Here is a 27,628-nt window from a genome sequence, read left to right as displayed (position 1 = left end):
TTTGTGCAATGCACCCCCACACCCCCGTGCTCCGCTGGCCTTGTGCAATGACTGCTCACGCCTCCCCCCATCCCCCCATGCATTGCTGGCCATTCTGCATTGCACGGTGATGAACCCGTGTGCAGCTGGCTCTTGGGAAGTGAGCCAGAATGTGTGTCCTCCTCCAGACTGTGTGCCACCAGTCTGTGTACAATGTGTGGTCACTCATTGCTGTGTAATGCAGGTTCTAATGCAGTGCACCATCACAACCCGCCATGCACCACTAGTTCACATGCAATGCGGTCGCTCCCCTGTGCAATGCAGGTCCTCGTGCAATGCACCATCACCCTCCTGTGCTCCACCAGACCGTGCACAACACACAGCCACTCCCTTGTGCAACGTGGCCCCTTGTGCAATGCATGGTGCACTACTGCTTCTCGTGTGTTGCACCAGCATTGCCTGGTGTCCAATGGAGCATATCATTTGTTCAGTGCATCATCGTGCCCCTCCGTGCACCAGCAGTTGTGGAATGCACAGTGATGCCCCCTCTGTGCACCTCCTCTTGTTGTGCAACGCGTGGTCAGTCCTCCCCATGCACTTTTGGCACTTGTGCAATGCACAACCACTCCTCCCCGTGCAATGCAAGTCCTTGTGCAATGTGCAGTCACCCCCCTATGCATTGCTGGGGCTGTGCAATGAATGGTCATGCCCATCACTCCCTCTCTCATTCTCTCTCCTTTCCTCCCTCCCTCCCTCCATCCCTCCTTCCTTCTCTCCTTCCCTCTTTCCCTCTCTCCCTCCATCTCTCCATCGCTCTATTTCTTCCTCCCTTCTCTCCCTCCATCTACCCATCTATCCCTCCCTTTCTCCTTCCTTCTCTCCCTCTCTCCTTCCCTCTCCTTCTTTTCCCCTCTTTTTTCTCCTTTCCTCCTTCTCTCCATCCATTCTTCCTTCCCTCTCTCTATTCCTCCTTCCCTCCATTCTCCCATCCCTTCCTCTCTTCCTCCCTTCCTTTCCTTCCTTCCCTGTTTCCCTCCCTCCTACCCCTCTCACCCTCCCTCCATCCCTTCCTCCTTCCTTCCCTCTCCATCTCTCCATCCCTCCCACCTCTTTTCCTCCGTCCATCTTGCATCCCTCCATCCTTCCCTCCCTCCTTCCCTTCTTCCCTCCCCCTGCTTCTCTCCCCACCTCTCCCTCCCTCCCTCCATCTCCATTCCTCCTTTCCTCCTTTCCTCCATCCATCCATCCATCCATCCATCCATCCATCCATCCATCCATCCATCCATCCATCCATCCATCCATCCATCCATCCATCCCTCCCTCCCTCCCTCCCTCCCTCCCTCCCTCCCTCCCTCCCTCCCTCCCCCCTCCCTCTTCCTCCCCTCTCTCCCTTCCTCCCCTCTCTCCCCCCCCCCCATTCTTTCCTCTCAATCTCCCTCTCTCCCTCCCTCCATTCCTCCCTCCCTCTCTCCCTTCTACCCTCTCCCTCCATCTCTCCATCCATCCATTCCTCTCTCCACCCCTCCCTCCATTCATCCCCACTTCTCTCTGTACCTCCATCCTTCCTCCCTCCCTCCCCTCTCTCATATCTCCACCCCTCCTTCCTTCCCCCAACCCATGCCTCAGTTTCCCCGCCACACACACTGCGCTGAGCCCCATCTTTGTCACTTTGCTCCTTTATTTGTGGGGCAGGGGGTGGCACCTCGCCGTCCTCCCCCCTCAGTAGCTGCGCACTTTGACCTCTTTGCTCTCGGACACCACTTTGCCATCCACCGTCCTCTGGGTGCTGCGCTGCGTAGTGACCGTCCCCTCCGTCCCCAGAGCATCCTGCAGACTGTGGGGCAGCGGGTGTCCCCGTGTCACACACTCCTATGTTACCCACTTCTGTCACCCACCCCTGTGTCACCACCCCTATGTGATCCACCCCTGTTACCCACTCCTACCACCCACCCCTGTGTCACCCACCCCTATGTGACCCACCCCTGTTACCCACTCCTGTCACCCACCCCTGTGTCACTCAGCCCCATGCCACCCTTCCCCACTGCTACCCCAAGGAACTTGGAGGGGACATTGGGGCTGGGGAGGGGTTGGGATGCCTGGCCACTGGGTGCCACCACTGTCCCTGTGCTGTCCCCAGATGTCCCAGCAGATAGGATACGGACGTGTTTGTACCCACAGCTCATCTCTGGTGGGTGTCACTGTCCCTTTGCTGTCCCTACAGAATCCCCACTGGGTGTCACCACTGTCCCTTTGTTATCCCTAAAGGATTCCTCAGGGGTGCCACTGCTGTCCCCTTTTTGTCCCTATAAGGCCACCAGAGGTCAGGACCTGCACCTCCCAGAACTGGGGCTTGCCCCATTGAATGCCACCACTGTTCCCTTGCTGTCCCCAAACATCCCAGAGGATGGGACATAGACATCTCAACATTTGGTCTCGCCCCACTGAATGCCACCACCACAGTCCCTAAAGGACTACACAGGGGCTCACCCCACTGTGAGCCAGCACTGTCTCCTGTCTGTTCCTGTAGGGTCATGGAGGTCAGAATGTGGATTTCCCACCACTGGGGCTCAACACTGATGGATGCCATCATTGTCCCCTTGCTGTCCCCTCTCTGTTCCTATAGGGCCACAGAGGTCAGGATCTGCGCATCCCAACACTTGGTCTCACCCCACTGAATGCCACCCCTCTCCCCTCTATCTGTCCTGTATCCCCTCCATCTGTCCCTGCAGGGTCACAGAGGTCAGAACTTGGACTTCCCAGCACTGGGACTCAACAATGATGGATGCCATCGTTGTCCCCTCACTGTCCCCTCTATGTCCCTATAGGGCCACAGAGGTCAGGACCTACACAACCAAGTGCTGGGTCTCTCTCCACTGAATGCCACCACTGTCCCCTTGCTGTCCCTAAACATTCCAGCGGATGGGACATGGACATCCCAACACCAGGGCTCAGCCCACTGTGTGCCATCATATCTGTCCTTATAGGGTCATGGAGGTCAGAATGTGGACTTCCCACCACTGGGGCTCAACACTAATGGATGACAATGTTGTCCCTTCACCGTCCCCTCTCTACCCCTAGAGGACCACAGAGGTCAGGACCTACACATCCCAACACTGGCTCTCACCCCACCCAGATGCCCCACAGTCCCACAGTGGTGCCACCCCCCATGTCCCACCTGAAGCCCTCTCCTCCCTCGAGCAGCGCACGGTACGTGGCAATCTCAGCCTCCAGCTTGCTCTTGGCGTCCTGCAGTGCGCAGTGCTCCCGGTTCTGACGCTGTAGTTCTGCCCGTGCCTGCGCCAGCTCCTCCTCCCCGCGCAGGATCAGGCCCTGCAGCTGCTCCAGCTGCGCCCCGTATCGCGCCTCCGTCTCTGCCAGGCTGCCCTCCAGCCCCGCGTTCTGCAGTGTGACCCCAAGAGCTCAGTGGGGGTAAGGGGCCTGAACCCTCCCCTCCCCCCAGTTCCCTCACTCAGTGGGGTCATCCCCTATGAGGCTGGGGGCTCTTGGGATCAGGGACATCCATGTAGTCACTCCTTATGGGACTGAGTGGTTTGTGGGACCGCCATGGGGTCATGCGCTATGGAGTTGGGGGCTCCTGGGGTCAGGATGCCCCATGGAATTACTCTTTATGGGGCTGAATGCCTCGCAGAACCTCTGTGGGGACACCCCCTACAGGGTTGGGGGCTCATGAAGACAGGGACCCCCCATGGACCCACACTTTATGGGGCCAGGTGGCTCACAGGAACCCAATACTGTTGCACTCTAAGGATCAGGAGGCTGGTGGGACCCCTGTGGAGTTGTACTCTATGGGGTTGGGGGGGCTGGTGGGATCCCCATGAGGTAAAGTACTATGGGGCTGGGGGCTCTTGGGACCCCTATGGAGTTGTAATTTATGGGGTCAGGGGGTTGGTGGGACCCCCATGGGGCAGCACTCTATGGGGTTGGGGGCTCATGGGGTCAGGGACTTCCATGGAGACCCACTTTAAGGGGCTGGATGGCTCACAAGACACTTCTACAGGGTTGGGGGGCTGTTGAGATCCCAATGGGGTCACACGCTATGGGGTTGGTGGCCATGGGGTCACTCTATGGAGTCAAGATGCTGTGCAGTCACTCTCTATGGGGTCAGGATGCTGTGGGGTCACTCCCTATGGGGTCAGAGGACTGTAGGTTCACTCTACAGCGCCAAGATGCAGTGGGGTCATTCTCTTTAGGACGAGAGGGGTGTGGGGTTACTCTATGGGACTGTGGGGCTGTGGGGTTGTGCTTTGGGGTCACCTGGCTGCGCAGGGCATCCAGGTCGATCTCCAGACTCTGCACTGAGCGACGCAGCTCCAGCAATCGGCTCCGTGCTGTGTCCACCTCCTTTGTGCTCTGTGTCACCTCCAGCGTGGTCTCCGTGATCTGGGGTGGTGTGGGGAGGGGAGTGGGGGGCACAAATAAGTCCAGGGAAGTCAGCAAAATGGAACCCGTAAGGAGGATCCCCAGTGTTGGGTGAAGATTGCATTGGAAGATGCTCCCACTGTGGGGTCCCCATTGGTTGTGGGGTGTCCCTAATATTGGGTAAGGACAGCGCTGGGAAATGTCCCCACTATGGGCCTGGTGTCCCCTGTGAGTGGGGTGTCCCCCAAGAGATGTGCCCTGTGTGCGACTGATAGAGGGCCACCAGGACACCCCACAGACCACCCCAAGGATTGTAGGAACAGCCCAAAGTCTCCTTGAAAGACCCCAAAGACCACTGGAACACCCCAAGAACTATAGGAACACCCCAAAGACCACCAGAATACCCCAAGGGCCATTGGAACACTCCAAGGACTATACGAACACCCCAAAGACCACCTTGAAAGACCCCAAATGCCCTTGGAACGCCACAAGGACTATAGGAATGCCCCAATGACTGTAAGAACAGCCCAAAGACCACCAGAACATCCGAAGAACTATAGGAACACCCTGAGGACTATAGGAACACCCTGAAGACTCCTTGAAAGACCCCAAAGACCACCGGAACATCCCAAGAACTACAGTTAACACCCCGAGGACTATTGAAACACCCCAAAGACCCCTTGAAAGACTCCAAAGACCCCCTAGGACTGTAGGACCACCTGCTGCCCCCACTGCTTCTCCAGCTCCTCCAGGTTCTTCTTGGCCAACACGTCGTATTGCGCCCTCAGCTCTGCCAGTGCCTGGCCCAGGTCCTGCGCCTGCGGTGCGTCCACCTCCACCGTCAGCCCCGCGGAGGCCGCCTGGGCCTGCAGTGCGTTCACCTCCTGCCAGGGGACAGCAGGTCCTGGTTTGTCCCCGTGTGCCCTTGATGTGTTCCACACATGTCCCCAGCGTGTCCCTGATGTGTCCCCGGTGTGTCTGTGATGTGTCCCTGGCATGTTCTCAGTGTGCCCCCACTGAGTCCCTAATGTACCCCCAACATGTCCTCAATGTGCCCCACTGTGTCCCTGAGGTGTCTCCAGTGTGTCCTCTGTGTGCCTAACACATTCCCAACATGTCCCCAGTGTGTCCCTAATATGGTGTCCCCAATGTTTCCCTAATGTGCCCCCAGTTTGTTCCCAACATGTCCCCAGTAGGTCCCCAATGCACGTGTCCCCACTGTGTCCCTGATATGTCCACAGCATGTTTTCAATGCGTACCCAATGCGTTCCCAACATATCCCCAGTGTGTCCCCAGCGTGTCCTCAGTGTTCCCACAATGTGTTCCCAACACTTTCTGGATGTGTACTCAGTGTGTTCCTGATGTGTCCCCAACACATCCCCAGATTGTTCCCAGTGTGTCTCAAATATGTCCCTAATGTGTCCCCAATGTATACCCAGTGTGTCCCTAATGTATCCCCAACATGTTGTACCCAATCCATTCTCAACATGTTCCCACAATGTCCCCAGTGTGTCTCTAATGTGTCCCTAATGTTCTCAGTGTGCACCTGACATGTTCCCAATGCGTTCCGAGTGTGTCCCCAATGTGTCCTCAATGTGCACCCAGCATGTCACCAATGTGTCCCCAGAGTGTAACTGACATGTCCCCAGTGTGTCCCCAATGTGTCCCCAATGTGTCTATGATATATCCCCAACATGTTCTTAATGTGCCCCCAACGTGTTCTCAATGTGTCCCCAGTGTGTCCCTGATGTGTACCCAACGTGCCCCCAACGTGTCCTCGATGTGTCCTTGATGTGGCCCTGATGCTGCCCCACCCCACCTCCTCGTGGTTCTTCTTCATGAAGATGAGCTCCTCACGCAGTGCCTCGATCTCCCCCTCCAGCTGCAGCCGTGCCATGTTGGTGTCATCCAGCACCTTGCGCAGCCCCGCAATGTCACTCTCCACTGATGTGCGGATGGCCAGCTCTGCCTCGTACCTGCAGGGCACCGGCTCCGGTCTGTTATCCCACCCCACCCCACCCCACCCCACCCCACCCCACCCCATCCCATCCCATCCCATCCCATCCCCACCTCCATCCCCACCTCCATCCCATCCCATCCCATCCCCATCCCATCCCATCCCATTCCATCCCACCCCATGCCATCCCACTTCTGTTCTGTGAATCACACCCCATTCCCATTCTCGTTCCCGTCCCCACCCCATCCCTATCCTCATCCCACCCTATTTCCAACACTATTCCCATCTATGTCCCTGGCCATTTTCCCATTCCCATCTATGTCCCTGTCACTGTCCCATCCCTGTCTCCATCACTATCCTCATCCCTGTCCTTGTACCCCACTCATATTCTCATCTGTTTCTCTCCTGTCCCCATCCCTACCACATTCCCATCCCCATTTTCATGCCTGTCCCCATTCCAATCCCTGTTTCTGCCCCCATCCCATCCCCGTTCCCATCCCTGTTTCTGCCCCCATCCCATCCCCATTCCCATCCCTGTTTCTGCCCCCATCCCATCCCCATTTCCAATCTCATTCCCATCCCTGTCCCCTATATCATTCCTACCCCTGCTCCATCTCATCAATTTCCCCATCCCTGTCCCATCTCTGTCTTCTCCTATCCCTGTCCCCTGTACCTATCCCTATCCCCATCCATGTCCTCATCTCTATTTTTGCTCTTGTTCCCATCCATGTCCTATCTCAATTCCCAGCCCTATTCCCATCTCCATTCCCATTCCCATTCCTCTCTCTGCTCTCATCTCATTCATTCCCATCCCATCCATCCCCATCCAACCCCATCCCATCCCATCCCATCCCACCCCACCCCACCCCACCCCACCCCATCCCATCCCATCCCATCCCATCCCATCCCATCCCATCCCATCCCATCCCATCCCATCCCATCCCATCCCATCCCATCCCATCCCATCCCATTTCCATTCCACAAATCACACCCCATCCCTTTTCTTTTCCATTCCCATCCCCATCTTCCCATCCCATTCCACCCATATCCCATCCCATTCCACCCATATCCCATCCCATCCCTGTCCCATTCTCATCCCGTCCCAACATCAATCCCATCCCCATCCCACCTCATCCCATCCTCTCATTCCCAACCACGTCTTTCTCCACATTCCCATCCCATCCCAATTCCCATTTATGTCCTCATCCCACTCCTGGCCCTGTCCCCATCTTATCCCCACCCATGCCCCCACCCCAACCTCCCACCCCTGCTGTCCCTGTCTCACTCACTTCACCCTGAAGTCATCGGCTGCCAGCCGCGCGTTGTCGATCTGCAGCACGGTGCGGGCGTTCTCCACTGCGCAGTCATAGATCTGTGGGGCCGGTTTGGGGTCACAGGGTGTGAGGACCCCCAGTGTGCCCCAGGGAGGGGGGGGGGGAGGAGGGGGGGACTGGCAGTGAACTCTTGTCCATGTCCTTGTCCCCATTCTCGTCCCCATTTCTGTCCCCATGTGACTTCAGGAAGGGGTGACCCCACTGTTCTATAGGGTGGCGCTGGCTGTGGGGCTCATCTGCTTAACAAAGGAGCATTAATTGACCCCCCTCCCTTGGCCCCCATGGGCTTGGTCACAGCCCCACGTGGTGTCCCCACTGGGTGCGTCCCCACCCCACAGGATCATTTATCCCTGGCTCAGCTCCGGGTGCGAAGTCCACCCCCTCCCAGCACCATGCAGGTTAATGCTTAACCCGTGACAACTGCTGGCAGAGCCCTGGGGATGCGATGCCAGGAAGTGGGGGCATGCTGATGGGGCCCAGAGTTCGTGGTGCCGGTGCCCCAACCTACCCCCTTCCCACCCCTACCCCAACCAAACTCACCCCAACACCATCTCCATCTGCAATCCCACTGCATCCTAACCCACCCCATCCCCATCCCAACCCCTATCCAACACCAACCCCACCCCATCCCAACACCAACCCCATCTTCATTCCACCCTCATGCCCATCCTAACCCCGACTCCACTGCCATCCCAGTCTCAGCCATCCCCATTCCATCCTCAACACAACCTCAACCCATTCCCATTCCCGGCTCAACCCCAACCCATCCCAACCCCAACCCCATCTCCTTCCCATCCTCATCCGAACTCACCCCATTTTCATTCTAACCCAATCCCATTTCCATTCCCATCATAACTCTATCCTAATCAAACTCCACTTCCATTCCCATCCCATCTCTATCTTCATCCTAACCCAACCCCATTCCCATTCCCTTTCCCATTCCCTTCCCTATTTCTACCTGAACCCCACCCTATCCTAACACAGTCTCAATCCCAATCCTATTCCCATTCCCATTCCCATACCACCCAATCCCCCTCCCAACCCCGATCCCATTCCCATTCCTATCCCACCCCATCCCCAACCTGACACAATCCCAGTCACATTCCTACTCCCATTCCCACCCCGTCCCACCCCACTCCATCCCAACCCCAACACAAACTCCATTCCCATTCCTATTACCATTTCTACCTTAACCCCTCCCCATCCTAATCCAAGCCCATTTCCATTCCTATCCTCATCCTAATCCAGCCCCATACTCATTTCTATTCCAACCCCAAACCCAACCCCATTCCCATTCCTATCCCACCCCATCCCCAACCTGACACAATCCCAATCCCATTCCTATTCCCATCCCCATCCCAACCCCAACACGAACTCCATTCCCATTCCTATTCCCATTTCTACCCTGACCCCTCCCCATTCTAATCCAAGCCCATTCCCATTCCTATCCTCACCCTAATCCAGCCCCATTCTCATTCCCATCCCCATCCCCATCCCCATCCCAACCCCAACTTCAATCCCATTCCTATTCCCATTTCTACCCCAACCCCTCCCCATTCTGATCCAAGCCCATTCCCATTCCTATCCCCATCCTAATCCAGCCCCATTCCCATTCCTACCCCAATCCCATCCCCTGCCACACCCCTCACCTTGTCACGCAGCTGCTGGATGGTGTCCCAGTAGTTCCCCCAGTCGCGGGTGCTGGGTCCCCTCTTGGCCAGGCTCTCCCGGATTTGTGCCTCCAGGCGCCGGTTGTTGTTCTCCAAGCTGCGCACCTTCTCCAGATACGAGGCCAAGCGCTCGTTCAGATCCTGCATCGTCTCCTTCTCATTCTGTGCCATCCCAGACCCGGACAGCAGCATACCGCCCCCATAACCTGCCCCATAGCCAGCCCCATAGCTTGCCCCATAGCCGCCTCCATAGCCACCCCCATAGGTGCTGGCGGTGCGGCTGATGGAGATGCGTGAACCCGACCCCCCGGCCCCGGCGTAGACGCTGGCAGCGCTGCTATGGGGCGCGAGGCGACGGATGCTCCCGGTGCGGGATGAGGTGGAGAAAGTGGTGCTGCGGGACAAGCTCATGGTGACAGATGAACGGACAGATGAACGGACAGATGGACGGACGGACAGATGAGTGGACGGTTGGATGATTGGCGGCGGGGATTTATAGGAAGCGCCAAGCAGGGGGCGGCCCCAAAGAGCCGCTGGCCCTTCGCCGATCCCTGGAAGGTGCGGCCGGATCCTGTGCCTTTGGGAATGGCAACGGGAGGGGGGAACGTAGGGGGGGCACAGGGAGAGCTCGGCCCCAGGGCCTCACTGCCCCGGGGGGACGCAGCTCCACAGGAACAAGGCTCAGCACTCTGCGTTGCGGGGAACCAGGACTTGGCCCCACATATTTAGGGGGACCCCAGGGGTGTCCTTGGGGACGCTCTGGGGGCACTTTTATGGACATCTCAGGAATACTTTGGAGACACTTTGGGGTCTCTTTGGAGATACTTAGGGGACACCGAGGACTCCATGCAGACACTTTGGGGATACTTTGGGGACACTCCAAGAAAATGCCTTGGGGGCACCTTGGGGTCTCCTTGGGGACACTTTGGAGGCACTTTGTGGGCTCTCCAAGGAACACCTTGGGGACACTTTGGGGACACTTTGGGGGCACTCTGGGGTGTCCTTGGGACCCCACCCTCTACCTCCATGATCCCGCTGGATCCCCTCCCCCCCCTCCTCCCCTCCTTCCCTCCCCTCCCTCCCTTATCTCCTGGCTCAGAGATGCATCAGCACCGCATTCCGCCCTTATCGTCCCATCGTTGAACGCACAAGGACGTGGGGGGAGGGGGTGGGGGAGCTGTGGACTTTTGCACGACTGCATGCCTTTGCACAAGCTTTCACTTCTGCGTGTGTGCAGCACACAGACCCATCTCCATGCAAGCTTATGGTGCTCACCAGCTTCTGTCTGCTGCAAAAAGGGGCATTTCAGCACCGGAATGTGTTTTCAGCCTTGCACGATGGCACGCTTTGCACGAGCACACACTTCTCCACGAGCACATGCTGCTTCAAAAGCACCCCCTGCTATAAAAATGGCTGTGTGCTCCTTGCACTTTTTGCATGAGTGCACACTTTGCATGAGCATGTGCCTTTGCAAAAACACTTTCCTTTACACAAACAGGGCCTCTGTGTGTGAACTGCTGTGTTGCACGAGCACGCACCTTTGCACAAGCATGCCTTACGAGCACCATCTTTTGCACAAGCACAGACCTTTGCATGAGCTGAAGCCCCCAACCTGTCACCTCGTAACCCCATAGTGCCACATCATGACCCCATGGTGTCACTTTGAGCCCATGATGTCACCTGAAGACCCCGTGGTGTCAGCTTGAGCCCCCAGAGTGACACCTGATGATCCCCTGGTGCCACCTGAAGCCCTCGAGGTGTCACCTCAGAACTTCATAGTGCCACCACAAGTCCCCATGGTGTCACCCTGACCCCAAAAAGAGCCACATGAAATCCTCCAGGGTGTCACCTCATGACCCCAAAGTGCCACCTTAAGACCCCATAGTGTCACCTGGATCCCCGATGGTGTTACCTTGATCCCCCAGTGTGCCACCTGCAGACCCCAAAATGCCACCTGCAGTCCCTAGGGTGTCACCTCAGTGCCACAGTGCCACCTGATGACCCCATGATACCACCTGAAGACCCCAAGATATCAGCTCACGAGCCCATAGTGCCACCTCAAGTTCCCATGGTGTCACCCTGAGCCCCAGAGTACCACCTGAAGCCCCCAGGGCCTCACCTTGAGCCCCCAAAAGCCACCTGAAACCCCTAGAGTGTCACCTCATGACCCCAAAGTGCCACCTGAAGCCCACAAGGTGTCACCTTGAGCCCCCAAAGTGCCACCTGGAGACCCCATAGACCCAGCCTGAGACCCCCCCTCCCCCCCCCCCGGGCACACCCCAACCTCCATCTGTGTTTGGGTGTTTCTGTGGAGGAGGGGTGGCAGGTGATGGTGACGATGACGTGGTGACGTGGGGCCACCAGCCCATCAGCGCTGTCCCCGTCACCAAAGCCTGGCCCAGCCCAGTGCAAACAAAGGCAGGCAAAGAGCTTTGGCCCCCACCCAAAATTCCGCCCCAACCCCCACCCTGGGAGGACAACGAAGGGTCAACAACCTCAGGGGGGGATGGGGGTGAGAATATTGAGGTGGGGACCTCAGGGTGGCACACAGGGCCTGGGGGGGAGCTGGTTGTTGTTGGTGTTGTGGAGGGGGGGGGAATTTATGGGTGCTGGTGTGGGGACTCCCCTCCCCGTTCTATAGGGCTGGGGCTGTGCTATGGGGACGTGCCCATCTTTCCGTGTCTCAGTTTCCCCATTGTAAGAGGGTCTCATAGAGTTGCACCCTCCCATCTCTCGTGCCCCAGTTTCCCCATCTGAAAGGGGGGGGGGGGGGGGGGGGTCATAGTGTTGCTCCTTCCCCCCTCCCCCCCTTGTGCCTCAGTTACCCCACTTGTAGGGGGCCTCTTTGGGAAATCCCCACCCCCACCAGGGGCTGCGGGAATGGCAGGAAGGTCTCACACAGCCCACAGACCCCTGCCCCCCTCCACCCCCCTCTCCCAAGCCCATCCCGCCGGCGCTGAGAACTGGGAATTCCTTTGAGATAAGAGTGGCTCCGGGAGGAGCTGTGTGGGGTGGGGGAGGACATTCCATAGAGCCGGGGAGAGAGTGGGGGAGGGGGGCATCTGCTGGGGGTTGGGATGGGGGGGGATATTTCTCCTGGCCAGGCCAGTGGGGGCTGGGACAGGGATGGGTTGTTGGCCATGATGGGACAGCGGTTGGTGGCCATAGTGGGACGAGGACAAGTTGGTGGCCATAGTGGGACATGGACAGGAGGCCACAGTGGGACTGGAACAGATTGGTGGCCGTGGTGAGAAAAGGACAGGTGGCCACTGTGGGACATGGAAAGGAGGCCATGATGAGACAGGGACAGGTCGGTGACAGGGGTGGGACAGGGAGAAATGGTGGGACAGGGATGGATTGGTGGCCATAGGGGGACAAGAATGGGTGGCCATCATGGGGCAGGAACAAGGGGCCGTAGTAGGACAGAGAGAGGTGGTGGCTGTAGAGGGACAATGGTTAGTAGCCATAGTGGGACAGGGACAGGTTGTTGTTGGTGGGACAGAGATGGGTTGGTGGCCATGGTGGGACAGTGGTTGGATGCCATTGTGGGACAGGGACAGATGGCCATCATGGGATGGGATTGAATTGTTGGCCATGGTAAGACATGGATGGGACGGCAGGACAACCACTGTTCCCCATAGTGTGAGCTCCCTGGGCTTCTCCACATGGATGAAGGGATGTGCTGGGGACACAGCAGTGCAGACGTGGACTGAGGACACAAGGGGGGTCTGGGATTTGGGGACATGCTTCGGGGACTGTGTTTGGGAATGGGATTTGGGGACAGACTTTGGGAACTCCATTAGGGGCTGGGATTTGGGGACACTCCTGCAGGTGGATATCATGGTGGGTGGCAGCTGCATTTGGGGCCGAGCACTGAATTCACATCAAGTGAACACAGTGTAGATCCGATGTGCCACAGCAACCCCAATGGATCCCAGCAGATCCCAGTAGATCCCAGTAAGCCACAGTGGATCGCAGCCGTTCCGAAGGGGTTAACGGAGCAGCACAGCGCTCCTCCCCTGGGCGGCAGGATGCAGCCCCGTTCACCCGCCCCACAGCCGGCCCGTCCTGTCCTACAACCCCTACCACAATCCTACAACCCGTCCTGCAACCCGCACCGCAATCCTGCAACCTGTCCTGCAACCCACCCCACAGCCGTCCTCCTGCCCGCCCCACAATCCATCCTGCGGCCCTTCCTGCAGCCCCATGGCGCAGCCCGCCCTATAGCCCGCCCCATAGCCCGGCCCACCGCCCTCCCCACACCTCCCTCCTCCTACGCAGCGCGGCGCTCCGACACTATTCCCAAAACTCTCCTGTAACCTTTCCCAAAACCCTTCTCCAAATTGTCTTCCAGCCTTCCCAAAACCTTCTCCCAACCCTACAACCTTCTTCCAACGCTACAACCGCCTCCCAGCCTTCTTCCAATCCTATAAATCTTCCAACCTTCTACCAACACTACAAACTCCTTCCAAACTTCTTCCACCCCTACAACCATTTTCCATCCTTCCTCCAACCCTACAACCTTCTTCAAATCCTACAACCTTCTCTCAACCTTCTCCCAACCCAACCATCTTCCAAACTTCTCCTAACCCTACGGCCTCCTTCCAACCTTCTACCATCTTCCAACCCTACAACAACCTTCCAACCTTTCTCCAATCCTACAACCTTCTTCCAATCCTGTAACTTTCTTCCAACCGTCTTCTAACTTCCCTCCAACCCTATAAACATCTTCTAACCTTCCTCCAACCATCTTCTAACCTTCTTCCAATCCTGCAACCATCTGCCAGCCCTACGACCTTCTTCCAGCCTTCCTCCAACCCTAAAACCTCAGCCCCTCTGACCCACCATGTCTGTCACCATCACCAGGAAATCTGTGCGGAGCAGCTCGGCCGTCCCGGTCCGATCCTTCAGCTCCCGCTCCTTCACCGCCGGCCCTGCTGTGAGGATGAGCGCAGCCTCAGCCTTCGGCACCATCAGTGGGAGCCGTTTTGGGGTGGGGGGGATGCAGCGGGGTCCTGTGACCGTATCTGGGGGTGGCATCGCAGCCGTCACCGTCAATCAGAGCCTCCTGACCCCCCTCAACCTGGAGATTGACCCCGACATCCAGCAGGTGCGCAAGGAGGAGAAGGAGCAGATCAAGACCCTCAACAACCGCTTTGCTTCCTTCATCGACAAGGTGAGGCCCCCCCATAGCTGCCCCCATTGTGTCTGGGTGGCATCCGGGGTGGGGGGGAGGGGGGAGGAAGGGGGTCACAACTGTTTCCTGAGCTCTGGTGACCCTGAAGTCCCCTGGGGGTGGGGTGGGAGGTGGCTGTGAGACTGCGAGGGCATTCTGAGCCTGCAGGGACACTGAGAGACCCCCCCAGGGACATCCTGAGCCCCCTTAGGGACACTGAGAAACTTCTGGGGACACTGAGACTCCTTTAGGGACCTCCTGAGCCCCCCTTAGGGACATTGAAACCCCCCTGGTGGACTGAGACACTTTCAGGGATCTTGAGATCCCCTTAAGGACATTGAGAACCCCTTGGGGACACTGAGCCCCCCTTAAGGACATTGAGACTTTTGGAGGACACTGAGACACCCTCAGGGACACCGAGACTCCCTTAGGGACCTCCTGAGACCCTTGGGACATTGAGACACCTTGGGGAACATCAAGACCCCCTCGGGGACACTGAGACACTTTTGGGAACATCCTGAGCCACCATAGGAGCAGTGAAAGCCCCTTGGGACATTGTGACCCCCCTAGGGAAATCCAGAGCCCCTTAGGGACATCCCAATCCCCCTTAGGGATATTGAGACATCTGGGGACATTGAGATCCCCTTAAGGACCTTCAGAACCCCTTAGGGAACTCCTGAACCCCTTGGGGATGCTGAGACACTTTTGCGAACATCCCAAGTCCTCTTAGGGCCGTTGAGGGAACATTAAGGCCCCCCTTAGGGACACCCTTGGCCCCTTAAGGACATTGAAACTTCCTTGGGGACATTGTGACCCCCATGGTGACTTCTGAGCCCCCTGGGGACTTGCTGAGTCCTCTGGGGACACTGAAACACCTTTGGGGGCATTGCAGTCCTTTGGGGACATACTGAGCCCTTTGGGGACATTGAGACCTCCTTAGGGACTTACTGACCCTCTTTCGGTCCTCTGGGACTCCCTGAGCCCCTTGGGGACCTCCAAGCTCCTTCAGATGCATCCTGAGGCCCTTGGGGACATTGGGACCCCCCCCCATGGGGAGCCCTCTGTTCCCTTTGGGATCTTCTAAACCCCTTGGGAACATCCTGGAGACATTTGGAAATCTTTGGGGACACTGAGATCTCCTTGGGGATATCATGTTCCCCTCTGGAAACTGCCAACCCCTTTGCACACATTTTAGACCCATTTTGGACCCCCCTGGGGACACTGTGACCCCCTAAAGGACCCGCTGTCCCCCTTGGGAACACTCTGGGGGTACATCCATGTTCCATCCCAGTACCAGACATGGTGACAAAGCCGAGGGGGGGGGAGTGGTGTGAGGTGGGACCTGGGGTGGTGGTGGCATTCTCCTTCTGTCCCATTGTCCCCTTTTTGTCCCCCTCCGCTGCAATCAGTCCCCCTACCAGCGTCTCATCGCTGTGTCCCCATAACCCCCACCCCACGTCCCATATTTCATATCCCAACTCCACGTCCCACTCACCCTCTTGCCCACCTCCAACATCCCCATGTGTCCTCATATCCCCATGTCCCCACATCCTCATATCCAACATCTCTACAGCCCCTTGTCCCTATTTATTCACAGCCCCACGTCTCAATGTCTCCATGTCCCCAAATACCCACATTCCCCTTTCCCCATGTACTCACATCTCCACGTCCCCATGTCCCCATATAACCACAACCCCACATCCCCGTATCCCACACCCCCATATCCCCATTTCCAATGCCTCCATGGCCACACACCCCACATCCCCCTGTCCCCATATACCCACCCACAACCCCACATCCCCATATCCCAGTGTTCCCATATCTGCACATCCCCGTGTCCCCGTATCCAACACCTGTGACCCCACACCCCCACATCCCCATATCCAATGCCTCTGCAACCCCACATCTCCCTGTCCCTATATACTCACATCCCCGTGTCCCCACATCCCTGAATACCCACATCCCTGTGTCCCTACATCCCCCCATCCCCCCATCCCCATACCCAATGCCTCCATGACCCCACACCCCTCCTCCCCCCATCCCCATCCTCATACCCCACACAGCATGGTGACCCCCCTGCGTCCCCCCTCTCCCCAAGGTCCGGTTCCTGGAGCAGCAGAACAAGATGTTGGAGACCAAATGGAGTCTCCTGCAGTCTCAGCAGCCACAGCGCAGTGACCTGCGGGGGCTCTTTGAGGGCTACGTGGGGTCCCTGAGGAGGCAGCTGGAGGGGCTGGGCCAGGAGCGGCTGCGGTTGGAGGCTGAGCTGGGCAGCATGCAGGGGCTGGTGGAGGACTTCAAGAACAAGTGAGGAGGGGGCAGCTGGGTGGCCCTCAGGTGGTGGGATGGGATGGGGTTGTTCCCTCCGAGCAGCACTGTGGTGGCTTTGGTTTATGGGGTGATCGACCCAATGCACTGGAAAGGGGCTCCCCACGTCCCCCTTGTCCCCATCTCTGTGTGTCCCTGCGTCCCCTTTTCCCCATTTCTTCCATGCCCCACATCCCCACATGCAAGTTTCCATTTCCCCATGCCCCATATCCCCATGCCCTTGTACCCCTGGGTCCCAATGTCCCCACGCCCCGTGTCCCCCTGTGTCCTTGCATCTTTGGATCCCCATAGCCGCCATGTCCCCGTGTCTCCTGTCCTCACACCCCCCCATAACTCCCTTGTCCCTCATTCCCCATGTCCCTGTATCTCTGGGTGTCCACATGCCTACATTCCCATTTCTCCATGTCCTCCATCCCTTCCACATCCCATGTCCCCATGTCCTTGCCCCTCTGTGTCCCCATGTCCCCACACTAAGCCCTCTACCCTGCAGGTACGAGGAGGAGATCAACCACCGCACTGAGAAGGAAAATGAGTTTGTGCTGCTGAAAAAGGTGAGTGGGCTACGGGTAATGCGGCTGGGGGGCAACGAAACTGGGAGTGATGGGGCTGAGAGTGATGGGACTAGGAATAATGGGGCTGGACGTAGTGAGGCTGGGGGTGATGGTGATGGGAGGCAGTGGGGCTGGAGGACTTGGAGACAGGAGCAATGGGGCTGGAGGGCAGAGGGGTCAGGGGCAATGGGACTGGGGGCAATGTGTTTAGGGCCTGATGGGATTGGGAGCAGTGGGGCTGGGGGGCAGTGGGGCTGGGGGCAATGAGGCTGAGGGGCAGTGGGGCTGGAAGTCTTGGGGACAGGCAGTGGGTCTGGAGGACAATGAGGACAGAGGCAATGGAGCTGAGGGGAATAGTGTTGGGGGCTGATGGGATTGAGGGCAATGGGACTGGGGGACAATGGGGTTGGGGGTAATGGGCTGGGAAGCAGTGGAGCTGGGGGCAATGGGGTTGGAAGCTGATGGAACTGGGGGAAGTGGGGCTTGGGGGGCAATGAGGCTGAAGGACCGTGGGGCTGGAGGTGTTGAGGCCAGGGGTAATGGGGTTGGAGGGCAATGGAGCTGGGGGTAATGAGATTGGGGACTGATGGGACTGGGGTTAATGGGGCTGGGGGGCAATAGGGCCGGGAGGCAGTGGGTCTGGGGACAATGGGTCTGGGGTTAATGGGGCTGGGGGGCAATGGGAGCTGACCCAATGCTACTGGCACCCCAGGATGTGGACGAAGCATACATGAGCAAAGTGGAGCTGGAGTCACGGCTGGAGAGTCTGACGGATGAGATCAACTTCCTGCGGCAGCTCTATGATGAGGTGGGGGCTTCACAGCAGCCCCCCCATGGGACCACCGCAACAGGGAGGGGGCCGTTCCCCCAGCTCAGCCCCATCTCCTTCCCCATTGCAGGAGCTGCGGGAGATGCAGTCGCAGATCTCCGACACCTCCGTGGTGCTGTCCATGGACAACAGCCGCAGCCTGGACCTGGACAGCATCATTGCAGAGGTGAAGGCGCAGTACGAGGACATTGCCAACCGCAGCCGGCTGGAGGCTGAGACCTGGTACCAGAGCAAGGTGAGGGGTTGGGAGTGGGGGTCGGGGTTTGGGGGGATGCTCCGGACTCATCCCTGCTCTGTTCTTCAGCTGGGGTGCAAACTGGGGGAGGGGGAAGAAATGGATGAAAAAAGAGAGGAATTCTGGAGTGCAATTTGGAGAATCCATCAGCTGGGATTCTGCGCTCTGTCCCTTGAGACGTTCCGTGTCCCAAGATGTTCTCCTCCTGAGAGGATGTTCTGTCCTTTGGGCTCCTCTGTGCCCCAGGAGGAGCTGTCTTTCAGAATGCTCCCTCCATCACTTTGGGAAACTCCACCCCTTTGGGGTCCTCTATCCCTTGGGATCCTTCACCCCTTTGGGGCTCTCCATCCCTTGGAGTTTTCCACCCCTTGGGAATCTCCACCCCATGGGAATCTCCATCTCTTGGGAATCTCCATCCCTTTGGGGTTCCCAATCCCTTGGGATCCTTCATCCCTTGGGGGTCTCCATCCTTTGGGATTCTCTATGAGTTGGAATGCTCTGCCCCCAAGGATCCTCCATCCCTTGAAAGGATCCATGACCTGGAAGATTGCATCCCCTGGGTCACTCCATCCCCTGGGTCACTCCATCCCCTGGGTCACACCATCCATGCCCCCAACTGTTCCATTCCTTTTTCCCCTCTGAGATCCTTCATCTCTTGGTGTGCTCCATGACTTAGAATGCTCTCCCCCTCCCCAGGACCCTCACCCATCCCATAACACTCTCCACCCCCAGCACCCACCCTGCCCTGGGGATGCCCTATGACCCAGACTCCCTGTCCCGCTTCCCATCCCGCTCCCCACCGCCGTCTCGCCAGCCCCACGCTCCCGCCCTTGCCCCACATCCCAGCCCCAGGGCCAGGCGCTGCTCATGGTGTCTGCGGCGTGGGCGAGTCGCAGACCGGCCTGGTGTGACGCAGCCCTGGCCCCAAGCACTCCTCTGGGCACGGGCTCGCCTCTGCTGCTTTGCCCCAGATTTTGGGAGGAAGAGGAGCTCATGGGGCCGTCCCCATCCCCGCCGCACGGTGGGTTTATGGGGCCAAGATTTTGGGATTCTGTCCTGTCAGGATCCTGTGATTTTGGGATTCTGCAATTTCAGGACTCTGTGATGCCAGCATTCCATGATTTTGTGTCTCAGCCATTTCCATCATTCCATGGATTCATGAGTCCATGATTCCATGAGGCTGTGATTCTGCGATCCCGTGATTCTCTGATTCCGCAGTGTCATGATTCTGTGATTTCGCAGTGATGCGATATCCGGATCCCGATATCTCGTGGTCCCACAGCTCGGTGGATTCATGACTTTGGGATCCCGTGACCACTTGGTTTTGGGATCCCAAGATTTCATAGTCCCACGAGTTTGTGATTTTGTGATCCCCTGATCCCTGATTTCCTGACCCCGCTCCTGCAGTACGAGGAGCTGAAGACGACAGCTGGTAAACACGGCGACGACCTGCGCAGCACCCGCAGCGAGATTGGCGAGCTCAACCGGATGATCCAGAGGATCCAGGCTGAGATCGAGGTGCTCAAGAACCAGGTCTGGGTCCTGCCTGGCTACACCTGACCTTCTTCCTCCTCCTCTTCCTTCTCCGCCTCCTCCACTTCTTCCTTCTCCTTTCTTTCCTCCTCCTTTTCTTTCTCCTCTTCCTCCTCCTTTTCTTCCTTCCTCTTCTTCCTCCTCTCCCTCCTCCTCTTCTTCATCCTTCTCTCCCCCCTCTTGCACTTCTTCATCCTCCTCTTCCTCCTTTCCTTTCCTTCCCCTCCTCCTCCTCTCTTCTTTTCCTCCTCTTCCTCCTCTTCTTCCTCCTTTCCTTCCCCTCCTCCTCTCTCTTCTCCTCTCTCTTCTTTTCCTCCTCTTCCTCCTCTTCTTCCTCCTCCTCTTTCTCCTCTTCTTCCTCTACTTCCTCTTCATCCTCCTCCTCTTCCATCTATTGTTCCTCCTCCTGTTCTCCCTCACCTCTCCATGCCTTCAGCACTCCAACCTCCCACAGCCCCCTTGCACTCTGCAGAGATGATTCTGGTGTGCAATGGGGAGAAGCTGGGGTGCAAACTGGGGGAGGGGGAAGAAATGGATGAAAAAAGAGAGGAATTCTGGAGTGCAATTTGGAGAAGTTGGGGTGCAGAGGTGAATGTTGGGGTGCAAGGGGGGAAGCTGCAATGCAACGGGGTGAACTAGGGTGCAATGGGAGGGATGGTGGGATGCGCTGGGGAAATGTTTGGGTGCAATTCGGAGAAGCTGGGGGTACCAGATTGGGATGCTGAGGTCCAAAGGGGAAGCTGGGGTGCAGTGATGGAAGATGAGATGCAATGGGTGGGATGCTGGGGTGCACTGGAGGGAAGCTGCAATACAATGGGATGAACTGGGATGCAATGGGAGGAATGTTGGAGTGCACTGGGGGACTGTTGGGGTGCAATTTGGAGAAGTCGGGGCGCTAAGGAGGAGGGATGCTGAGGTGCATTGAGGGGAAGCTGCGGTGCAACAAGGGATGCTGGGGTCCAAAGAGGAAGCTGGGGTGCAATGATAAAAGCTGGGGTGCAAATGGGCAGAAGCTGGGGTGCAAACTGGAGAAGTTGGGATGCAAGAGGGGGATGCTGGGATGCACTGGGGGGGGGGAGCTGGAATGTAAAGGGGGTCTGCTGGGATACAATAGAGAGATAATGGGGTGCAAGGGGAGGATGATGGGATGTAGCAAGGAGGATGCTGAGGTCCAGAGACAACCCAAACCCTCATGCAAGGTAACCCCTCCTGCCCCAACGTCCTGCCCTGCAGCGAGCCACTCTGGAGACGGCCATCACAGAGGCAGAGGAGCGTGGGGAGATGGCCCTGAAGGATGCCAGAGCCAAACTGTCTGAACTGGAGGCGGCTCTGCAGAAGGCAAAGCAGGACCTGGCCCGGCAGCTGCGCGAATACCAGGAGCTGATGAATGTTAAGCTGGCACTGGACATCGAGATTGCGACCTACAGGAAGCTGCTGGAGGGCGAGGAGAGCAGGTGGGATGCTGCACCAGAAAGGGGCTCCATGGGGTGTGCAGTGTGCTATGTCCTGTGGGACGCTGTGGGGACGGTGGTGTTCCTGTCTCATGGAGGCCACACCACATCCCTGCTCCCTGGGCAGCACTCGGCTGTTGAATCCAAATTCAGCTCCTGTGTCCCCCTGTGCTGCCCCGAGCCCTGGATCCAAACTGAGCCCCTATAGTGCGTCCCCAAATCCCAGGCCCATCTCACATCCTCAGCCCATGTCCTCACCGCTGTGCCCCCAATGCTTTCATCCAACCCATCCCTCCCTCTGTCCTTCCCTCCCTCCATCCCTCTCTCCATTCCTCACTCCCTCATTCCCTCTATCCACCCCTCCCTCCATCCTTCCTTCCCTCCTCCCCTCCTTCCCTCCTTTCTTCCCTCTATGCTTCTGCCCCTCCTTCCTTCCCTCCCACCCTTCATCCATCATTCTTTTCCTTCCTTCCTCCCCTTCTTCCCTCCCTCTACCCCTCCATTCCTCACTCCCTCATTCCCACTCTCCACCCCTCCCCTCCATTCTTCCCTTCCTCTTCCTCTCTCCCCCCATCCATCCCTCCCTCCCCCCATCACCCTCCCTTCCACCCTCCTTCCATCCTTTCTTCGCTCCCTTCCTCCCTCTCTCTCTCCCTTCTTCAATCCTTCCATTCATCCCCCCATTCTTCCCTCCCTTCCCCGCTCTCCATTCTTTCTTCCCTCTCTATCCTTCCATCTCACCATCCTTCCCTCCCTCCCTGCATTCTTTTCTCCCTTTCTCCCTCCCACTCTCCCTCCATCCTTCCGACCTTCTCTCCCCTCCATCTATCCATTCCCACTTCCCTCCCTCCCCCCTCTCCATTCTTTCTTCCTTCTCTCTATCCTTCCATCTCGACATCCTTCCCTCCCGCCCTGCATTTTCTCCCTTTCTCCCTCCCTTTCTCCCTCCCTTTCTCCCTCCCTTTCTCCCTCCCTTTCTCCCTCCCTCCCTCTCTCCCTCCATCCTTCCAATCTTCTCTCCCCTCCGTCTATCCATTCCCACTTCCCTCCCTCCCACCATCGTGCCATCCTTCCATCTCTCCCCCACCTCCCTAAATCCCACCCCTTACTCTCCCCCAGGTTGGAGTCAGGAATGCAGAACCTCAGCATCCACACCCGGACCACGGGGTTCTCGGGTAAGAGGGGGGGACACAGGGGTTGGATTCACTACCCAAAACCCCCAACAAGCGCTCAGCATCACCCATTGCACCCCCTCTCCATGCAGGAGGATTCGGGGGGGGCTTTGGGAGCTCCTTCTCCACAGGTTACACTGTGACCCCCCCGGCACTGGAGAGTGCAGCTGTCCCCAAATCTCGTGCCATCGTCATCAAGAAGATCGAGACCCGTGATGGCAAGCTGGTGTCTGAGTGTGCTGATGTCCTCACCAACTGAGCCCCCCCTACACCCCTCTGGAGACCCCAAAAGGAATGCAACCCCCTGGGATCCTCCCCTTGTTCTGTCCCAGCGCCCTGAGCCAGCACCCTGCTGTCCGTCCATCTGTCCCCCTGTGCCTGTCCAAGCTACAGGATGGGGTGGGAGCTATTGGGGTGCCCCCCACCCCTGAGATCCCCCTCACACCTCCGGTGCATGGGTGGGGGGTGTTGAGGACCTGCAATAAACCCAATAAACCCAATGAAGCCCCCAAACGTGACTGTACCCACCTGGGGATGGGAGGGAGTTGGGGGGAAATAGGGGCAGCAATGGGGTTCTGGAGGGGGGAGGAATCCCCCAGGATGAAGCCAGTGGTGTCCATGAGGGGGGCAGGGGATGTTTTGGGCTGCTAGGACCCACTTGTGGGGTAGGGAAAAAAGGGGGGGGGGGGGGGGGGAGGTCAGGCCTCAGAGGAGCCATTGTCTATCTGGGGGTACCAGGACTCATTTTGGGTTGCCAGAACCAACTTTAGGTGTGCCATTGCCCATACTGGTGTCTGAGGACCCATTCTGGGGTGTTATTGCCCACCCTGGTCATCAGGCTCAGTTTTGAGGGACTAGGACCCATTCTGGGGTACCATTGTCCATCCTGGGATACCAGAACTCATTTTGGGGTGCCATTTTCCACCCTGGTGCATAAGGCTCTGTTTTGGGATACCAGGACCCATTTTGGGGTGCTGTCGTCCATCCTGGGGCATCAGGATCTATTTTGGGGTACCAGGACCCATTCTGGGGGTGCCACTGTCCATCCTGGAGCATCAACAATAGTTTTGGGGCACCAGAACTCATTTTGCCAACTGCAAGGTGCTGAGACCTATTTTGGGGCATCTGTGCCCTTTTTGGGTTGCCAAAAACAACTTCTGGGGTGCCATTGTCCATCCTGGGATACCAGAACTCATTTTGGGGTGCCATTTCCCAACCTGGTGCATAAGGCTCTGTTTTGGGCTACTAGGACCCATTTTGGGGTGCTATTGTCTATCCTGGGGCATCAGGATCTGTTTTAGAGTACCAGGACGCACTGTGGGGTGCTGTTGTCCATCTGGGGGCATGAGGATCATTTATGGGATGCCAGGTCGCATTCTGGGGTGCCATTATCCATCTGGGGACATCAGGACCTATTTTGGAGTACCATTGCCTACCCAGGTGCATCAGGCTGTGTTTTGGGAATCCAGACACATTTTGGGGTGCCGGGGGTCCCAAATTCCATCCTACGATGTCAGGTTTTGGGGGTACCAGGATCCATCCGGGGGGGGGGGGCAACATCCAGGATTTGCAGGTTTTGGGGGAAGAATAGGATTTGGGGGGGGGGAGGGGGGGGGGAATTTCGGGCTGGGTGGGGTTAAGGATTTTGGACTCTCTGGTGTCTCATATGGGGCTGTGCTGGGGATCGTGTCACCTCCCCCCCCCTTCCCCCTCCTTGGGGGTGGGCTTATTTCTGGGGGAGCTGGGGAAGATTTGGGGCGCCCCTACGTTTTCGTTGGGTACGGATTCCATTCCCTGTCCACCGGTGACACCTGCTGTCCGCACCGCACATCTCACCCCAATTAGCGCTGCCAATTAGTGTTAATTAACATCCCCCCCCCCCCCCCCCCCGCTCGTGCTCCCCAGGCACGACCTCCATTAATGTGGGGGGCGGGGGCCGCACGGGGGCGTGCCGGGCTGGGAGATGGGGGGGTTCGGAGCCTCAGTGACCATCGAGGGACCCCCCAGAGATACCCCAACACCCCATAGCTCCGGGGGCCCCTTCGGACTCCTGGGGGGGTCCGTGCCTTTAGGAGTGACCCTGACCCTATGGGAAGGGGCTCAGTTTTGCAGGGCGGGGGGGGGGGGGGGAAAGAGATGTGGGGAGAGGTGCTTGGGATCCCCCCGGGATGCAGCGGGACGGTGGGTCTGGCTGAGCGCACTGGGATTCCTTGGGAAGCCCCCCTACCCCCCAGTGACTCCCCCATCCATAACTCCCCCCTTTCACCCCCCCAGCCCCCCCCCCAGCAAACCTCAGTCCCGCCCCGAATTTGGGGTGAATTTTGGGGCTGCAGACGCTGGGAGGCGGCAGAGGAACGCGGTTCCAACGTGAGGTGAAGCTGCGGAACTCCCCACAGCAGCTCAGCTCCTATCCCCCCCCCCCCTTTTTCCCGTCACCCCAAAGACTCCACCCCCCGCCTTTAGGGGGGTGGAACCTCTTTTGGGGTTCTTCCCCACGAAAGCAAATGGGGTCGGGAGGTGCTGAGTCCCTATGGGAACCTGGGGACATGGAGGGGGGGGGGGGGTCACAAAGGCAGGGGGGGAGTCTCTGCTAAATGAATGCCACCGACCCAGGGCTGGGGAAATGGTGGGGAAGGGCTCATGGGGGAACGGAGGCATTTTGGGGGGCGAGGGGGGAAGCAGAGGGAGAATTTGGGGTTTGGGGATGGGGGGCAGATTGGGCGCAATTTTTGAGGCCGGATGGAATTTTAAGGTGAAGGTGGGATTTGGGGGGGAGAAAAGATCTGGGGGTTGGGAAAGATTTGGGATTTTGGGGGGGGCAGGGTCGGGTTTGGAGTTTGGCGTTTGGGGTTTGGGGTTTCGGATTAGGGGTTTAGAGGATGGGATTTGGGGTTCAGAGTATGGGGTTTGGGATCTGGATTATGGGGTTTGGAGTTTGGGATTTAGGATTTGGGATTAGGGATTTGAGGTTTGGGATTTGGGGGTTGGGAACTGGGGCAATGCACAGGGTGCATCCAGGGTGCCCCACAGATGAGGTTTTGCTGTCACCTGACCCTGGGACACCGAGGGACAGTGGCCATGACTTCCCACCCAGACTCCCCCATCCCACCTCATGTTCCCCACCCCAAAGCCAACCCAACTCACCATTCTATGGGGGATGAGCACCCAGGTTCTGGGGGGGTCAAACCCACCCCACACCCCCCCAAAAGCTACAGACCCCAAAGGTGAGCCCATTGGGGGAAGGGCATTGTCACCGTGCCAAACTGGAGATGTTGAAGTTTGGGGACACCAGGGGTTGGGGGACATCAAAGTTTGGGAACACTGAGGTTTGGGGACACCAAGGATTGGGGAAAATGAGGTTTGGGGGCATTAAGGGTTGAGTACACAACATCTTGGGGACACTGATGTTTAGGGAACAGCAATACTTGGAGACACTGAGGTTTGGGGAAACCAAGAGTTGGGGACACCAAAGCTTGGGGACACTGAAGTCTGGGGACATCAAGGGTGGGGTACACCAATGATTGGGTACCCAAAACTTGGGGATACGGAGGTATGGGGACACCAGTGGTTGAGGGCACCAAAGCTTGGGGACACCAAGGTTTGGGGAAATGGAAGTTTAGGACATCAAGGCTTGGGGACACCAAAACCTGGGGACATTGATGCTTGGGAGCATCGAAGTTTGGGAACACCAAAGTCTGAGTCCAGCGAGGTTTAGGGATATGGAGATTTGGGGACATCGTGCCTGGGGACACCAAAGTTTGGGGACACCAAGGTTTGGGGTCATCAAGATTTGGGGGTAACGTAGCTTGGGGACACGGTCTGATTCTGCATGTGGGCTGTGACCCCATGTCCCCCTCCTGTGTCCATGTCCCAGGGCTGATGTGGTGCCAGGGCATCACACCACAGGAGGTGCTGCTGACTCATGGGCAGATGTGCCCGGCCCTGTGGGCGCCCATGGATGTATGGGGCCCTGGAGGGGGCAGAGCCTTTTGGGTTGTCCCAGCACTGGCACAGGGAGTTTCCAGCCCTGAACCCAAATTTTTGCTTGAATGGGTTCTTTTACCTCAAAATTGGATCCCCCTTGGGGTCCCACTGCTGGAAGACCCAGGATGGCATTTTGGGGACTCCTTCTGCAACACTGCACCCTAATTGGATGGGGGAACCCCAAAGCTGCCCCCTCCTCCTCCTCCTCCGACCCAGTTTTACCCCATTTGGGAAAATAAGGGCGCTACTGGGAAGTTAGGGGCAATATTGGGGAATTAAGGGCAGTATGGGGGGAATAAAGACAGCATTGTGGAAGTGGGGATGATATTGGGGGAAATAAGGGCAGCACTGGGGAATTATGGACAAGATTAGGGAAATAAGGGTAGTAGTGGGGATTTAGGGGCATTACTGGGGAAATAGGGACAAGACTGGGGAAATAAGGGCAGTATTGGGGAAATAGGGTCGAGATTGGGGAATTAGGAGTAGCATTGGGGAAATAAGGGCAACATTGGGGTATTTGAGTCAGTACTGGGGACACAGCTGGTATTTGGGAAATGAGGACAATATTGAGGAAATGGACACTATTGGAGAAATAGGGACAAGACTGGGGAAATAAGAGCAGTGCTAGAGAATTAGGGGCAGTATTGGGGAAACAAGGGCAATATTGAGGAAATAAGGGCAGTATTGGGGTATTAGAGGCAGTATTGGGGAAATAAGGGCACTATTGGGGAATTAGGGGCACTGTTGTGGGAATAAAGGCATTGTGGGGGAAATAGGAAGAAGACTGGGGAAATAAGAGCAATGTAGGGGGTATTAAAGGCAGTACTGGGGAAATATGGGCAAGATTGGGGAATTAAGGGCACTATTGGGGAATTAAGGGCGCTGTCGGTGGCGGGGGGCTCAGCTGGGGTGCGCCAGGGGGCACAGGGCCAGCAGCAAGCTGGGGCCTGCTGACGAGGTTTTGCCTGTAATTAGTGGTGGGGCAGGAGCCGCCCAAAGCTCGCTCTCTGCATTTTCACACGCACACCCCTCGCGCCCTTCCCGGCCCT

General features: G+C 57.6%; 2 protein-coding genes across 2 annotated transcripts; one reads left to right on the top strand and one right to left on the bottom strand.

Annotated features, from left to right (window-relative positions):
- Window positions 1-1,647: 1,647 nt before the first annotated feature.
- On the bottom strand, window positions 1,648-9,800 carry KRT18 (keratin 18). The gene is made up of 7 exons (XM_048928424.1): window positions 9,300-9,800; window positions 7,606-7,688; window positions 6,179-6,335; window positions 5,079-5,243; window positions 4,255-4,380; window positions 3,155-3,378; window positions 1,648-1,813 (listed from the first exon to the last, which is right to left on the bottom strand). The coding sequence occupies exons 1-7, from the start codon at window positions 9,729-9,731 to the stop codon at window positions 1,699-1,701; spliced, it is 1,302 nt and encodes a 433-aa protein (XP_048784381.1). The 5' UTR covers window positions 9,732-9,800; the 3' UTR covers window positions 1,648-1,698.
- Window positions 9,801-13,567: 3,767 nt separating this feature from the next.
- LOC125685417 (keratin, type II cytoskeletal 8-like) lies at window positions 13,568-23,099 on the top strand. The gene is made up of 9 exons (XM_048928423.1): window positions 13,568-14,496; window positions 16,595-16,803; window positions 17,315-17,375; window positions 18,088-18,183; window positions 18,275-18,439; window positions 19,847-19,972; window positions 21,206-21,426; window positions 22,543-22,598; window positions 22,688-23,099. Exons 1-9 carry the CDS (start codon window positions 14,167-14,169, stop codon window positions 22,852-22,854), a joined length of 1,431 nt encoding a protein of 476 aa, XP_048784380.1. The 5' UTR covers window positions 13,568-14,166; the 3' UTR covers window positions 22,855-23,099.
- The last annotated feature ends 4,529 nt before the right edge of the window (window positions 23,100-27,628 follow it).

This window comes from Lagopus muta, chromosome 28 (assembly GCF_023343835.1).
Source record: "Lagopus muta isolate bLagMut1 chromosome 28, bLagMut1 primary, whole genome shotgun sequence".
Taxonomy (NCBI): Eukaryota; Metazoa; Chordata; class Aves; order Galliformes; family Phasianidae; genus Lagopus; species Lagopus muta.
Note: the sequence above shows the minus strand (reverse complement) of the source record. Positions and strands in the feature narration are given on the sequence as shown.